Source organism: Carya illinoinensis, chromosome 11 (assembly GCF_018687715.1).
Source record: "Carya illinoinensis cultivar Pawnee chromosome 11, C.illinoinensisPawnee_v1, whole genome shotgun sequence".
Taxonomy (NCBI): Eukaryota; Viridiplantae; Streptophyta; class Magnoliopsida; order Fagales; family Juglandaceae; genus Carya; species Carya illinoinensis.
Window position 1 is genome coordinate 28,417,578 of NC_056762.1, and position 16,931 is coordinate 28,434,508.

At 36.5% G+C, this 16,931-nt stretch overlaps 2 protein-coding genes across 8 annotated transcripts; one reads left to right on the plus strand and one right to left on the minus strand.

Annotated features, from left to right (window-relative positions):
• Positions 1–1,042: 1,042 nt before the first annotated feature.
• On the plus strand, positions 1,043–2,956 carry LOC122282497 (expansin-like B1). Of its 2 annotated transcripts, none has more exons than XM_043094445.1 (5): positions 1,043–1,234; positions 1,319–1,425; positions 1,704–1,885; positions 2,081–2,213; positions 2,624–2,956. In XM_043094445.1, exons 1-5 carry the CDS (start codon positions 1,072–1,074, stop codon positions 2,828–2,830), a joined length of 792 nt encoding a protein of 263 aa, XP_042950379.1. In that variant the 5' UTR covers positions 1,043–1,071; the 3' UTR covers positions 2,831–2,956. The 2 variants fall into 2 exon arrangements, with proteins under 2 accessions (XP_042950379.1, XP_042950380.1); XM_043094446.1 differs by having other exon boundaries at positions 2,093–2,213.
• A 664-nt stretch (positions 2,957–3,620) lies between these two features.
• LOC122281032 (BUD13 homolog) lies at positions 3,621–16,710 on the minus strand. Of its 6 annotated transcripts, none has more exons than XM_043092225.1 (11): positions 16,212–16,710; positions 15,648–15,822; positions 13,411–13,486; positions 8,352–8,608; positions 7,626–8,253; positions 7,455–7,522; positions 7,301–7,368; positions 5,040–5,143; positions 4,697–4,769; positions 4,432–4,612; positions 3,621–4,186 (listed from the first exon to the last, which is right to left on the minus strand). In XM_043092225.1, the coding sequence occupies exons 4-11, from the start codon at positions 8,560–8,562 to the stop codon at positions 4,101–4,103; spliced, it is 1,419 nt and encodes a 472-aa protein (XP_042948159.1). In that variant the 5' UTR covers positions 8,563–8,608; positions 13,411–13,486; positions 15,648–15,822; positions 16,212–16,710; the 3' UTR covers positions 3,621–4,100. The 6 variants fall into 6 exon arrangements, with proteins under 6 accessions (XP_042948159.1, XP_042948160.1, XP_042948161.1 ...); XM_043092226.1 differs by having other exon boundaries at positions 15,637–15,822; XM_043092227.1 differs by lacking the exon at positions 13,411–13,486 and having other exon boundaries at positions 15,637–15,815.
• Positions 16,711–16,931: the final 221 nt, after the last annotated feature.

Consider the following 16,931-nt stretch of genomic DNA (forward strand, 5'->3'; position numbering starts at 1 on the left):
TCCATGCTGTCTATGTACGTCGGCGTTATGTATCGGTCTCGATGTTATTCATGACCCTGCATGCACATATATACACATATATACAGACATACACACACACAAACATATATATATATATATATGTCAACAAAATTCTAGTCAGATTAGCTAACCAGCTTCCTAGCTAGATGATCAATATGTGAAACCAAGATCAGGAATAATAAAAAATTAACTAGCAATTAAAACCAACTAGGGCGTGTTAAAAAGAAAAAAAGGAAAATGGTTACGGCTTTAACTGATAATTAAGAAAAGGGTAATGTTTCCTTAATTGGCACAGTCCACGCGGCATAGATCAAGGCCATAACGTCTGTCTAATTTAGAACAAGTGGGAACATTGCCCAACATAGGTTCTCTCTAGTGCCGAGGCACCTAACTGAGTCTTGATGATGACCATCCTACTTCTCAAGCACAACTGTTTGTTATTTTCCCACTCAAAAGTCAGAACTGTTCAAATCCAGTTTCAACCTTCTTGATGCGTTAGTTCAGGGTGATCAATATATTCATGTTGGCTAGTTTTTGTCATAGATTTCCATCTTTTTCCACCTTAAACAAACTTATTTACGATATGCTTTGATTGGAACAACGATAGAGTAGTATTATTAGTTGATAACTTCGAATAGAGTAGTATTATTAGTTGATAACTTCGAATTTGGTTTTAGTAAAATGCTTCACAATCGAATACAGTTTAGGAGTAATCTTTCTGACTGAGTAAATTAAAATAAAATAAACTAAAATCATCATGGGAAGGAAAAGTACAACTCAAATTCGAAAGGTCGCGGAAGTTAATTTACTGCATTAATTATATGTTCCTAAACACGTAATACTTAGGTAGCTGATAAACAATGGTAACGTACGGAATCTACTAAATCAGATTACCTTTTACAAGAATATTGTGAAGGTTGGTAACTAAATGGTAAGGTTTAACAAGCCAAAGATGGGGGTTTCGGTTGATTATAAATAACAACCTCTTTTGATCTTTTGCTTTATGCACTACGTACCTACCACCTTTGTCTTCTTTGCTTTCATTCCTTTATGTCCTTTCGTCACACAATGTCTATCTCTCTACGGTGTCCTCTATCCCTTTTCGCAGCTCTTCTTCTCATGCAAAGTCTGGCAGACGCTCAAACAAGTAGCGACTCTTTCATTCATTCTCGGGCAGCTTATTATCCAAATTCTGATGAAAAAGGAACAGATAGTAAGAGAGTTTTCATTAAAGAAAAAATGCATACTTTTACCGATTAAGCATGCATTCTTATTCATCCTTTTGATTGAAATGCAGAAGGCGCATGTGGGTTCGGTTCCTTTGGAGCTACCATTAATGGTGGGGATGTATCAGCTGCATCTGACCTCTACCGAAATGGTGTTGGCTGTGGGGCTTGCTATCAGGTAGGTTTAACCAAATAGTAATACTAATACAAGTTTTGGACGTGCAAACTTGGGACAAGCATGTTTCTAGAATTTTCTCTTTTTTTTTTTTCTTTTTTTTCGTTCTTTATCTCTATTTGATCTCATTTATTTCAAAAGACTCGTGCATAGACTTGCACAAAGATTATCTTAACCGAAACTTGTCACAGATTTTTGCTAGCCTTCGGTCTTATTCATGTCCACTAGTACTTTATTTCTATCTAAAGTTTACTAGTACAATATTCACTACTCCATGCTAGGTGAGGTGCACCAACACAGCCTACTGCTCGGACAAAGGGGTAACGGTAGTTATAACAGACCAAGGTTCAGGTGATCGAACTGACTTCATTCTGAGCAGACGAGCTTTCGGTCGGATGGCTCAAACTACTGATGCGGCTGCTTCTCTGCTAGCTCTTGGTGTGATTGATGTTGAGTATAGACGGTCAGATTATAATCTAATATATATATAGTAGTTAGAAACAAATTAGAATTCATATATTAATTACTAAATTAATGGTGACGATTGATGAACATGATATGAGAACTTATGCATGCAAAGAAATTATTAATAGTCCTTAAAATAATTCTATCTGCTAATTTGGGGATCTCTCTCTTTCTGATCTGTGTCTTCAAACAGTGTCTCATGCAGCTACCCGAACAAAAATATAACAATAAAGATAGATGAAAACAGCAACTACCCATATTATTTGGCTTTTGTCATATGGTATCAGCAAGGCAAGAAGGATATCACTGCTGTGCAGCTCTGTGAGGTAATGATATATACATGCTGCTGCTTGTTATATATCACTACTGGCCTGCCACGTTGAAACCAGTTAACTTAATTTAATTACTGCTCTTTTCAAACAAGCGTGGGTTTCTTTTTACCTCAATTTAATGGAAAATGGAGTTAGGATGATCAAGATCTGGCTGCCTTTAAAAAGAAAAAATTAGACCTAACCTAGTTCGGATTTTAACTACATACAAACACTTGCATCGATTCATGGATCCAAACCTATGAGAATAATTAATATATAGACAATGTATTTTTCAATTACCTGCCAATATAATAATTCCACTTCATAAAAAATACTAAATCCTTTTTTTTTTTAATTTTAAAAACAAATTTGTCAATATATATATATGGTTACTAAACCTATAAATACATTTTAATTATGTGTAGACTCGGAATTTGGTGTGCAAGCTCTTGGATCGAAGCTATGGAGCAGTTTGGACGACCACCTCGCCTCCAAACGGGCCTTTGTCTCTGAGAATGTTGCTCGGCGATGACGAAGAAGGTCAAGAGCCATGGATAATTCCCATTAATAACATACCCCAAAACTGGAAAGCTGGAGAAACATATGACTTGGGAGTACAAGTGGATTTATAGACGGCTGTTACCATTAAGTACTTCTTATATTTATAACTTCCAAATAAATTCTGAATGTTCTCATCGTTATTATTCTTACTCAGAGAATTAGGAAAATTCTTAAATGCAATCATCTATATTATTGAAGAACGAAATTCTCAAGTGACTTTGACTTCTTGAATGAACTCGTTTATATTCCGAAATTGTTTTATCTCATCTCATCATTATAAATTTTTTAAATTTTTACACAAAATATAACAATCGATTCAATTTTTTCAAATCTCCAAATAATAATAATATTAAAATAATAATATTCTTACAATATTTTATTTGACTTTCAACTTTTATCTAAAACAATTTCATCTCATCCTTGAATCCAAGGGGGCCCTAATTAAAACTGTCATTTTAGACATGAATATTATAGACAAACAAGAATGACCGCAATTGATTGAAATTTATTATATTTTATTTTAGAAGTGAATCAAGCACAAAGAGTATTCATAAAACCAGACTTATAATCCAAATTTATTTTACAATAAAAATAACTTTTCAATCTAACGGAATATGTCAAACTACGTCAATTTATAAGTTTACTTTTATAAAATCTTTTTATGGTCCTTTCTTTTATCTAAAACATTTCTCATTTTCTTTTATCTAAAAACTTTCTACAGTTGAAAAGAGATGCACAATATTTGGGCCCCCTGGACTCGTTGAACTTATCATGTAATCAGACTTCATGCTGAATTTCCCATATTGTATAACTGCTATATTGCAATTCCTAATCATCCGTCACTATTACTCCAAGCAGCAATAAATTAACAACAGTTCATTGACAATCTTCCAGTTTTCAACTATTTTACATTCTAAAACATCATTGGGTCACATGCCATGGAAAGAAAAGCTAAAAGGGAGGTGGTCACAGCTGTCAAAGCCAACCAAATATGCTTGCCTTGCAACAGTCCCTGACCCACAAGAAGAGAGGCCGTCACTCAAAAGCACAAGGCCTTGGAACCTGCATGCTTTATGAAATTGTGGTGTAATCCACAGAGCAGGCAGCAAAAATTAGCTGGACAAAAACCACATCACGAATTCTACAACTAAGCATCATGAGTACAGAAACTTCACTGGCAATGCAAACATAATGCTGTTCAGCAATTCAGGAAGACCAATCACTCACCACCACAACCAATTAACTTAAATAGAACTTGCTTTAAGTCGGTTGCCTCATTGCCTTTCCAAAAACACATGAAAAGCACATTGGAATCTTCTTACACAGTCCGTACACGTCAAGTCACATGTCAGATACAGACCACAGGTATGCTTCTGTTTCTGTAGCTCGTCTCTCATTCGTCCTTTTAACCAATCCCTTCTCAAATCCTATAAGATGAAAAACAGCAGAAGTTAATCAGTTCTAATAGCTAAACGTATTCTCTAAATACTAGTCTTTTTTCTTTGGCTCTATGTTTCCAAGCACAAGAATCTTCCTGTGGCGATATGTATATAACAACATGACTGGGATCGCCATATCACGGCACACTGGAAGATACTCAGGGCAAGGTCCATAGCTTCTCTGAAAGGTAAATAAGAAATATCTGGCTCAAGAATGGTAGAGGTGAACCAACCATTACTACGGTCGACTCCATCCCAATGTCTTCCTGGTCTTATGCCATATCGATTTGGTGCAGCATCTAAGCCTCTTTTTAACCAGCTGTGGATAGGAATGTCCTGAGGAATAACAAACCCCGATTCCTTCATCTTCTCACTATCCCCTAGGTTTGGGAGAACCATTTCAGGATGCTTTTTCTGCAATATGTCAGAGATATGTTGAATAAGCAATCAATTCTATAATTTTGGCAGCTAAAAATAAGACAGTTATCAATAACTAACCTTCACCAAATGCGCCATGGGATCACCCCATCTTAATCTCTCCTTCAGCATGTTGTCTAGTTCTGGATCATCCCTGCATCAGAGAATCAGTCATCAATTCCAACAAGCCACTAGGTGTACACAAAAGAAGACAAGAGATGAAAGTACTGTACAGTGCCTTTGTTAAACTGAAGATGGATAGCCATGCAGTCAAGCATGCTTAATGTTTAGTCGAGATTTTTTTTTTTTTAGAACATTTCTTTTCTTACAAAAGTATTTTATTATGTCCAATTTCATACAGAAGTGTATTTCCACAATATCCCATGATTACAGCATCATATTGAGCACAAAACCATCAAGATACCTGGTTCGTGCAAATGGTTTTTCCTTCTCAAGTTCCAATTCCTGCAGCTTAGTTTCAGCTTCCCGCTTTTGAGCCAAGCCTTTCCCCCATTCCAATTTCTTCTCCTGGTAAAAATGCACAGGAAATGAGAATTGACTCTTCAACTAAAAGGAAAGGCACAGCATTTATTTTTCTAAGAAAGAAGTTTCGAACTCAACCTACAATATTAATACTAAAAAGATGCCCAAGTCCATAACTATGATTGATTTAACATATTACTTGAGCAAGTTTTTACGTTCTCTACCTTCCATAATAGAATTTCAGCACGTATGCCATGCTTAATAATGGTCATTTGTATTGATACCCACCAAGTCTCTTAAAAAACTAGCAGAATTACTGTAACATTAGCACCAAAGCCTCATAAGAGGTGTATAAGAACAACAAACGAAAAGTTTTTCATAGAGTCATGAACATCAAAATCGGACTGCAGCAATTGTACAAGCCTGAATCTATTCCTTCCACGATTAAGTTCTTGCAAGATTTGGGAAATGTAAAAGGGGAAAAAACAAAGAAAACAGAAATGCCTATCGTGAAAAACTTCACAAGATGAGATTGCCTGGCCCACCACCTAATTAAACATTTATCTAAGACATAAACTCACATATACACCCCATACTCAACTTGCCATCGTCCCCAACAAATCCACTGGAGCCATTTCTTCTCTTGACTAAAATTTAGCCATTTATCCAACAATCAGTCAAAAGCAATGATACCGACAAAAAAAAAAATAATAATAATAATAAAAAAATAAAAAAAGTCAAAATCAGAGATCTATTTATTTCAGAATAAAATAAATTGCTTATTCAGCCAAGTTAAAAAAAAAAAGGATCAATTAAAGCTCCCACCCCCCAGCCCAATCGTTGTCCACTCATCCACTAATCACAAACAAATAACCGGAAATTTTTTACCAAAACATATGTATACAACTCAAGTTATGATTGATTTAACATGTTCCATTTGAAGAAAAGTATGTTGAACTTTATAAGACAATATTATACAGTACCTAATAAATTTAAAAAAAAGGTGTCGTAAATTCCTTAGAAGTCAAGTCACTCTCAAAGTGGTAGCAAAACATGGGTAAAAATAGGGAGACTTTATGGCTGCTATCAAGACAAGATTTGTCACAATCAAGATGAAAATTTCTCGATTACCCAAAAGAGAAAAAAAATACCCAGAATCTGCAATAGAATTAAATTTATCAACCATTCAGTAGAAGGATAACCTTAACAAATATGTTTACGCACTCTTTATCCTATGTATCTGTTAAAAACACCAATTTCCTTCATTCATGAGAATTGTAATTCTTATCATAAAATGGAAATTTCTTTTATGATGAAACATGAAAAAATACTGCAGGGCCACAGTGGCACTTACCAGCATAATTGAGTAACATGGGCTCAAGGGTAAAGGTTTTGACATTTAACAACAAAAGAAAACAGAAACAAGGAAGAAGAGAGGGACAGATATAATGTGGTAATAATCTCTAAAACTGTAATTCTCTCAACATAATCATCAAACGTTTCTTGCCATCAGCAGCTTATACTGATAGTGATATTCTACATTTTTTGAGAAGTAAGAAGATCTTTATTAATCAGCAGCTTGCACAGATATTCTACATATCTCCCACATCAAGAAAAAAACAGAGAGAAGAAAAGGGGGAAATGATATTCCAAGAAAAGAAAACAATTTCATGAACCTCATAAAACTAGCATAATTAATGAATGCTGACCATTATGATGATGATGGTTGGCATAAATAATAATTATTATTATAAAATTATGGCCAATTACAAAGGAACTGTTTGGATACTTAGAATATCTCAGTATATCCGTGAATAGTAGTAAAATGGTTTGAGTTAAAATATTTTATTGGGTTTTGGGCAAGGAGAGAGAAAAAGTTGAATAAAAATATTAAAAAATTGTTTCAATATTATTTTTATTTTTAATTTGAAAAAAGTAATATTGTTTTTTATGTTTTGTTTGGGAGTTTGGGAAAGTTGTAATGATTAGATAAAAAAGTTGAAGATTTGAAATTGAAAAGTGTTTTGTGTTTGAGTAATGTTTGAGAAGAAAATATCTGAGAATATTTAAAGAACAGTTGTGTTGCCAAACGGATCCTAAAACTTCCAGCAGAATCTGGATCAAGACGTTATTCACTGGTCAAACATGACTCATTATACCACTCCTCACACATGACAGGTTTAAGGTTCTATTCCAAAGTACCTTGGGCTTCTCTTCTACTTTTACTTTCTGCCTTGACTTCAAAAAGTCTTCCTTCGATATACGTTCTCCTACAGCATTAGGAGCGAAAGCAAAGAATGTAAGCATTGCCAACTCAGACATAACATTAAAAAAATGAAAAATTAATTTTGTTCACCTTTTATCTTATCACGATATACAGGTTCCGCACCTCGACCACTTATAGAAGGATCCATCTCTTTAAACCTACAGAGAGGAACGGATAACAGACAATAAACAACTTATATTCACTGAACATAAACTTAAAAAAAGCGGGCGAAATAATATAAGCCTGAAGTGTCGGTGTTACCTTAACCAATCAGTCTTCTTAGTTCTAGCAATCTCTTCACTGATCTCTTTGCCAGTAAGCAGACCTGTTTTTCGTGGCTCATTCACAGCAGCTTCCTTTCGGCTTTTTCTTGGTGGGGAAAGATCCTGATGCAAAGATGCATGTGAAGCATTGGTTTCAGTTGAACGTTTACGTGGAGGGGAAAGATCAGGCAACCCAGGAATCCGAAAACCATCCCTAGTTTTCCTTGGGGGTGAAATGTCCGACCCTGGAGAAGCCTGGAAGTCATCTTGGTATGAAGAACCACGACGATTCCGTCTAGGAGGAGATATGTCTGGAAATTCAGGTGTTATATCGTTCTGTTGGTGCTTCAGCCGCTGTCGTGAAGGTGACAAATCGGTGCTACCTCTGCCAAAATCTTCAGGCTTGAGTTCATGTTCTGGTGAAGGTGTGTCATTCCGGACTTCCCGCTTACGTGGTGGTGACATATCAGAGTTTGGGTCATTAGAATTAGCGGCTTTGGGAGAGAGAGGAACCCAACCACTTCCATCCTCTGATATGGCATTATATGCACGCATAGCCTTTAGTTGTTCGAGCCTCCTCATCCGCTTAACCTCAATGTCCTCATCAACTTGTGGCTTCTCTTCATCTACATCAAATGACAGAAAATGTTCTTATTACCACAATAACAAACTCAACTAGAATTGGAACACTATATACTAGAAACCAAAATGTAATGACTTTTACCAGCTGAATCATCATTGTTTTCCTCTTCAAGATTAACTGGTTTCTGCCAAACCGGATCTTCATCCACGACTAAAACACCTTTTACATCTGGTTTACTTTGGACCACCTTCTTCTTCTTCTTTTTCTTTTTCTTTTCTTCCTCATCATTGCTCTCATATCTCTTCAGATATTCTTTAAGTGACTTGGACCCCGAAGTTGAAGTCGTCACCATCACTCAATATCAATGGCCTTGAACTTGCAGTAAAGACAATATATTACTGCATTTGATTTTCAACCAACAAAAAAAAAAAAGGTTTTAAACCCATTAGAATTACCAGCATAGAAGCAGCAGAATCTATTAACAGCTTCAATGGCCTATATCAGCAGGTTGACTACATATCACAATTTCCCAGTCTAATAGGCAAGATATCAGACAGAAAGTGGGCAATATAAATATCAAATTGCGTCCATTTTCATTCACACTTCTATGCTACGAGTTTAGACTCTTCAAGAAGCAACAAATCTTGATGGACAGAATACAAAACACTTAAAAATAAATAAATAAGTAAAACAAAACAAAACAAAACTCATTGATAATTCACACTACTCCACAAACACATTTAAATTTAATTTTACATATTACAACTTAACCTAGAATTTTTTTTTCATTTCTTTCTCCCATGCAATTCATTAACTTATACACAACAGTTAACTATACATAAATAAATATAGTATTGGCAATAGGCCTGAGAAGGTATCTATAAATATCCAATTTAGATATTTGTAACCTGTCAAAGCAACCAATCATGGCATATATGTTTGGATTAGATTCCATTTTGAAAGAGTTGACAAAGCACTATCTCGTTGAAGGTTCTATGGCTCTGATACCATAACAGAATGGTTTGAATTGTTTTCTCTTCTGAGAAGGTCTTTCATTAATAGGCAAGACTGCCAGCAATACAAGGAAACTTAAGCTGTACATGCTAATCACATAGAGTGATCCTAGGGAGCTATACTTGGTAAGCTAGATCTCCTCTCCTATTTAGGAGAGTATATACAGCCTAGATTAATAAGTCAATTACAGCTATTACTCAGTAGGAATTTATCTATTGACACGGCATAATTTATGGCCTTCTATTGACATAGGCATTGGGTCTTCGACAAGTAGTCACTCAGAAAAATGGTGCTCAAATTGGTAATTTCTTCCTTCTAATATCTCTTTCTAGTAAATAAGGGAGAGCTGTTTCTAGGAGGGTCCATTGGCACAGGCATGAACAGTCTGGACCTTAGGTTATGAGTTTCATGTAGGAGTTTAACCTACCCATACAGACAAGATTAACCATTTGAGTATAATGCCTATCAGGGACCACAAAGGCGGAGAAGCCCTATTAATATATTTCTAAGGAAGGTTAGGTTTCAAAACACAACATGATAAGGGATAGATTTAGTTTCCCAATGAGATTTTCTGATACGGTCCTGCTTGTAAAAATAGGTTGGGTCATAGATTTTGGGACGGACTGGTCAATTGACTCATTAAGCGTTAATGTTAGGTGGTCTCATTTAAAAAAATATATATATTCTTTCTACAAAGTAAGCACCTAGAAAGAAGAAATGATACTCTCTTGTGATACCCCACACTAACTGATGCGATTATGAATGGGATCCCACATTGCTTGGAGGGATAAATTCTTGCTTTCTATAATGATTCTAATAAGGCGCCAATTGTACCATTAACTAGTCCTTTTAGATTATGGCCCAAATGTGCCTTGGATCTCCCTTGAGCATCACAAATGGTCTCAAGCAATGTAGAATCTCATACACCCATCATCCTCACCCACCTTCATAACTGTGATACCCTTATATGATAAGATTAACGATAGGTGGTGTATGGGATCCCACATTACTTGGGAATGAGAAGTTCTTATTCTTTATAAGGTTCTAATGGGGCTCCAATTGTATCATTGATTAGTCCTTTTGGAGTATAAGCCATGTGGTTTGAGTCTTCCATTTGAGCGTTACAAATGGTATTAGAGTCTATCCCAACCAGAAATGTGGGACTTGAGCCGTGCCACCTACAACGGACAGGCCTGACGTGGGTAGAGATTATGATACTCCTATATGAAAGCTTAAGGGTAGGTGGTGGTGTATGGGATCCCACATTGCTTGGGAAAGATAAGTTCTGTCTCTTTATAAGGTTCTAATGGGACTCCAATTATACCATTGACTAGTCCTTTTGGAGTATAGGCCATGTGGTTTGGGCTTCCATTGGGGCGTTACAGTAACCAAATGTCGCCTACTCTCCATCAATGTGCTTTATCTTCCAACTTCCACTTTACAACATACCCTCCTCTCACTTTTCCCTAACTCTTCGATAGTCCCCTCCCTACCTTCATGTCTCAAACACACTCAACGGCCTCCATTGTCCCTAACTACACCCCCACCTTCACCACCAAACGATGTATGCTCTCCATCGCTCTACTTTCTCTTCCAACTCCCTCATTTACACCATTCTCTCACTTTTTTCCCCGACTCATCGCTCCTCTACCTACCTTCGCTTCTCAAACATGCTCCCAAGTCCAATAGTTAAGCCTACCAAAACTCAAAGCAGTGCATAAATCTTCCCAAGTTGCTATAATATGGTGCATTTGCCAGGGTACCATTCCATATCTGGCGGGGAAAAGCAGAGGAAAATTTGGGCGCTCTTGGTACAATTTGAAAATGGAGTTATGCCACCAGTCTCCCCATGATCCAGAACAGTTTTCAAACATGGTATGTTATTTCTCGAAAACCAAGCAAGACATGTTTAAAATATATAGTTGTGATTTCACAATTGATCTTAGTTCTCATTCTATTCACTATCGATCAATTGATGAAATTTGTATTGGGAAGAGTAAAATGGTGCCTACTTAGAAGATACAAAGTCACAGGAAAGATTATCGTAAGATGTTTACATGCATGACAAATAAGAAAACTCACATATTAGCTATTTCATAGGACATGGGAAAGGAAAGGCCGAATTCTCAAGGATAAGGTTCGTGTTGACAAACAGATGTTCTGACAAGTTGCTCATCTCAAATGTTGTCATGTTCCCATCAAATCATATCAACCCAAGCAGCTTATCTCAAATATTCTCATGTTCCCATCAAATCATGTCAACCAAAGCTGCTTATATCAAATATTATCATGTTCCCATCAAGTCATGTCAACCTAAAACTCTCAATTCCCCAAACAGAAGCGCTGAGGAGCAGTCGGGCTGTTTAAATTAGAAGAGCAGCCCTCCAATGAGATGGTGACACGTAGAAAAAAACACAATGCAGAAATGCAAACTCACCACACAGAATCACCACAAGCGCTTCCTCATTTCGAACAAGCCCAACCCTTTTACGTGTTGACATCGTCGCTGTCAGTTTGCACCGCCACCCAAGAGCTCAACCCTGCCGAGCAGCGACGGAGCTCAACCCTGCCGACCAGCGACGGAGCTCGACCCTGTCGAGCCGTGAAGAACTACTGATCAACGAGCAACTACACCCCATTTGACCAAATCTCTCGAAGAAGATGCTTCCAAATCCATAAACCAATTTGCATTCAACCTCAAAGAAATTCCAAATAAAATGGCAACCATCGATCGGAATATTACCAGATATCAAGAAGCTAAAAGATAGAAAAAAAAAAAAAAAATCTTATTTTTGAGGTCTCAAATCCTCCCTACCAAATATAAATCCTCCATAGCTATTCCTCCTCTTCTTCACCCCAACCACCAGCTTTTGTTCCTTTCGACCAACAAATTCACACACAATACTCCTAAAAAATAAAGAACAAAAAAATATGAAAACCTAACAATTGAAGACTTCCAAAGGCTCTGCTTCTTAAAGGCTTGAAGAACCAAAGCAGAGGGGGAATACCTTTAACAGCTTGAAGAACCAAAGCAGGGGAATTCTTCTTCGTAAAGCGATAGAAATACCGAGCTCCGTCACCATCTATTAGAGATCCGTCACTGTTTGGGTCAAGCTCCGTCCTTGCCACCGTATAGGTCAAGTGTCGTCGGGGATGAGTGTGGGGTGGGATTTTGTTTGGGTTGGGGTCTCCTGGAAGACGATGGAGTGGGGGATTTCATTTGGGTTTGGTTTGCGTTGTTGATCAGGTGTATGCTAGTGTAGATTAAACACTATAAATTTCCTACATGTCACCATCTCATTGGAGGGCTGCTCTTCTAATTTTAATAGCCCGACCGCTTCCCAGTTTTTCTCTTCCCCAAAAATACAAAATCTACATCGTAAAAATTAAAAAATAAATAAAAAGAAGCAAAATCTTCTAACCAGCCATTCTGACTATGTCCAAAAAACAGCCTTTAATGAAATATTGCCATGTAGACCTCCTAGGGGATATATCTTGAACCACAAAACATAGGATGCCCAAGCCATTTCTCTTCCAACCCCACAAATGCCCCCTTCTCTTCCAACCCCACAAACACCCAGACCATTTCTCTTCCCTCACCGACACCCATACAAATATTATAATAAAAATATATCACAATCAACAAACACATTCAGATTTTTAATTCCACAATCAGCAAACACAATGTCCTATTTGAGAAATTTATCAAAATATGGACAACCATCTCGCACAATTTGAATTTGTACAAACACTTTCAGATTTTTCAAAATCAGCAAACACGGCGTGATATTTGAGAAATTTATCAAAATCTAGACAGTCATGTCCCACAATTTGTGCAAAAATACATGTTCAGATTCTCCACAATCAGCAAACACCATGTGGTATTTGACAAGCCAATGACGCATCGCCCCTTTTTCTCTCTTCCCTGAAGTTATAAGAGAGAGTGAAATGGAAGAGGGAATGAGATAGTAACAGAAAGAGAGAGGAACAGTGAGAAAACCCTAAGAGGAATAGTGTGTGATGCAGTCAATGGTAAGTTTGATGGATTTAAATGTTCAAATCTGGACAGCCATATTTTGAGGTGCGATATTGGAACAACAAACGAATAAGGAAAAAAAAAAAGGAAAAGAGACAATCAAATTGAGAAGAATCAGAAAAGTAAGATGAAAAAAATTAACCATTTAACCTCTGAGCTGCGACGACACCAAGCAGTGGCTGAATAACGTGCGATGGCAGTACAAGCGGCTGGTGGGCAAGATCAACTAGCAAGAAGATAACCAGATTTTCAAGAATGACCGAATGGGGCTCGTAGGATTTTTTTCTGGCAAAGATTCCATGTGATCATTCTCATTTCTTTAAATTGTATACTGCCAATGTCACCTATTTCTATTGGGGGGCCAGTTAAATCCACTTAGGCAGACGGTCTGTTCCGAAGCGGACTCAAAAAAAGGAACTAAACCCAGTGTAAGAATTTAATACGCCAGACACTTATCTTCCACCCAAGAGCCCCCAAAAACATCCCATTGATCATCGCCCAAATACACAATCAGATCATCCAATTTAGGGCTTCAACGAATAATGAACTAAGAGCACTCCCAATGGCTTATTCATCCTATCCTTTAAAATACATCACCAAAACCTACTTTTTCTATTTTACATATTGACTTTTACAATATACCATGCATCAACTTATTTATTTTTTCTTCTTATCATTTAAATAGTATACTTTTTAGTCTTTTTTATTCATTTCAAATATTTACTCTAACTATCAATGATATCCTCATATCTTTTGATATTTGCAATATCTCCCCATATATAATATCATATAATTATGTTCTATTTTAAATTAATCCAAATTTATAAACTAAACCAAAATATAAATTAATTCCAATCCAACAACAACCCAGATCTTGAATCTAGCGGAAACCACTAAAATAAGCTTCGAATCCAGGAAACTAATCTGTCAATAACATGAGGGAGGACCCATGAGCTTGAACACACATGCAAACCCACTAAATATAGAGAACAAGTAAATACAGAGGTGTTTAACTGTTACAAGAAAAGGGAATGAAAGTGGAAAATGATAGTGTAACTAGAGGGTTCCTGATGGAGTTATTATAATAGTTAAGAGATAATGGACTTGCAGTAATTGAAGGGAAATGATACTGCCCAGGGAAAGAAAAACGAAGAGAAATAATAAAATGATACTCAATTAAAAAGCTTGTGATAGTCAACCAAAATCAGCTACTGCAAAATTATAGTGCTACATGCACATAAAATTAAGTATAAGCAAGAGTAATAAAAACAATCAGAGGACATGCACTATAGGCAAAAAACAGAGGACACGTAGCACTATAGGCAAAAAAGTATAAGCAAGAGTAGTATCGGAGGCAAAAAGTTAAGTATAAAAAACGATGGACATGCACTTAAAATACAAACTATAAGCATTTCAAGTATAAGCATGATAAGTTTCTTCATATCAATAAGTTTGAAGTTTTAGTAATCTTAATGCATGTGGGAGGATTTTACAAAGTCAAATTCATTTTCAATTTGCTGTTAGAGCTTTTCATATGGAATCCCTTACAATTGGTGCCTTAAATTATGTTAAAAACACTTTCATAGTGAAGATGATGGCTGAAGCTCAATGTATCAACACAATATTTATTTGGCTGCATCATAATGATCAGAAGTTGACCACAGAAGCATGGTGCTGCAAATATATTTGCAAAAATACCAGAGAAGTTGGTCTAACGGTAATATAGAGACTAACACATTAAAAATTTCATCTTTCCTAACTGAAATTGGTAGAATAACCAAGGCAGATTTTTCCAAGCCATCAACCATACCACAAAAAAACTCCCACCCAAATTTTCCAGGAAAACTAGGAAGAAGTAGATTTCAAGGCAGCACCCAAATTTTCCAACAAGTGGTTGAGTTGCTGGATAATACAAAATAAAAAATAAAAAATCCAAACTTGTTGGGTTTTAGAAGAAAAAAAACCAATTGAAAAAATCCAACCATCCCCAAATTTGCACAAGAAAAAAAATCCAAAATCACACATTCCATGCTCAAAAATCTTAGATTTCATCCACTAAATTTTTTTGCATAAACCCGTCGATCATGGTGGCTCAAAAACATATACAAAACCTACGGGTTAGCCTACCATCATATACAAAACCATTGTCCCTCCCAGATTCGTTTAATTTTGTCCCTCCTAGGCTCTAGTAGAACATTGTCCCTCCCAGAATCTAACAAGAAACCCTAAATATGCGACCATCCCCAAATTTGAAGAAGAAAAAACTCCAAAATATACCAACATGCTCGAAAATCCGAGATTTCATCTACTAAAAATTATCACATAACTTATTCGAAGGAGAATAGAGAGATTGAGAGAGAAGAGGTTGAACCATACGCCAAACTCACACGGAATAGGAGTTGCGACAGGGACTTATCGGAGAAGACGAGTAGAAGGCAACTGTGACCCCACTAATGCTTGAACTGGAAATGTAGAGATTTGAAGCAGCTCTCATTCACACGATCGGAGACGAGCAGAATGCAGATGGGCAAGGAAGGGAAGACGCGCGAAATAAACTGATGGCTTCAGGGGCCGAAATGAAAATAATTAAATCAGCTAGGCGAGGGGAAATTACACAGATGAGAGAGAAATGAATAAAAAATAATTTACATTTCTAAACAGTTACCGCTAGAGATGTAGCGGTAGTACTGTGGCAAAATGCATTTTACAGATGAAATAAATCATCCATTGGACACCGTTTTCAAACTATTTTCTTTATATTATACAAGAATTTGGGTTTTACATAACCCGTTGTGAGTGCTCTAACAAACTGATTCTAAAATCAAAATAACAGGCACAAGTGTATACAAAGCTGAAAAAGAAAAAGAAATAATCTAGAAAACAAAAAAAACAAAAAAAGTAACTCAACTTTTAAAATTCGAATTCTATTAAAACACACACAAAACTGTCACCTTGAATCAGCGATTCGATTGAAGCTTCATAAGCTTGTTTTCGTCTTCCACTGCCGAAGTTCCAATTTTAGAGAGAGACAGAGTGGGGGAGAGACAGAGAGGGAGGAAGAGGAGAGTGAAATGGCTGTGGGGGTTTCGATTGTATTGAGTGCGACGGACCACCAAACCGAGAGAGAGTCAGCTCGTCTGGATGATGCCAAGCAACATACACAATAATCACGCAAATCACACAAATTGTAGTGAGATTGTGTGAGAAGGATAATCACACAAATTTCGGGTTTAAGATCGGAGCAAAATGGTGAGAAGAGGGGTTTGGTGGCTGGAGCGAAAATGGTTTGAAGACCGGAGCGGAAATGGTGAGAGAAATAATCACGATAAGACAGATTTCAACAAGACGGGGATTTGGTGGACGGAGAGAAGAGGGAGAGAAGCCCGGTTGGGAAAGAGAAATTTTCGAGGGCACGAACAAGACGTTTTATCGAGTAAAATGCCAGTCTGTGTGCAGTAGAGACCCAAATATGACCGGGAGCTGGTTGGTCACGTAGTGAATGTTTTGATATCGTAAAAAATGTCGGTGAAATGAAATATTTTAATATAGATATTATTTTATATACCGTTTTAATATAGTTAATATATGATTAAATTATATATATAAATATATATTAATTATATTTTAAAATAATAATTTATATATAAATAAACTATACATAAATATATATA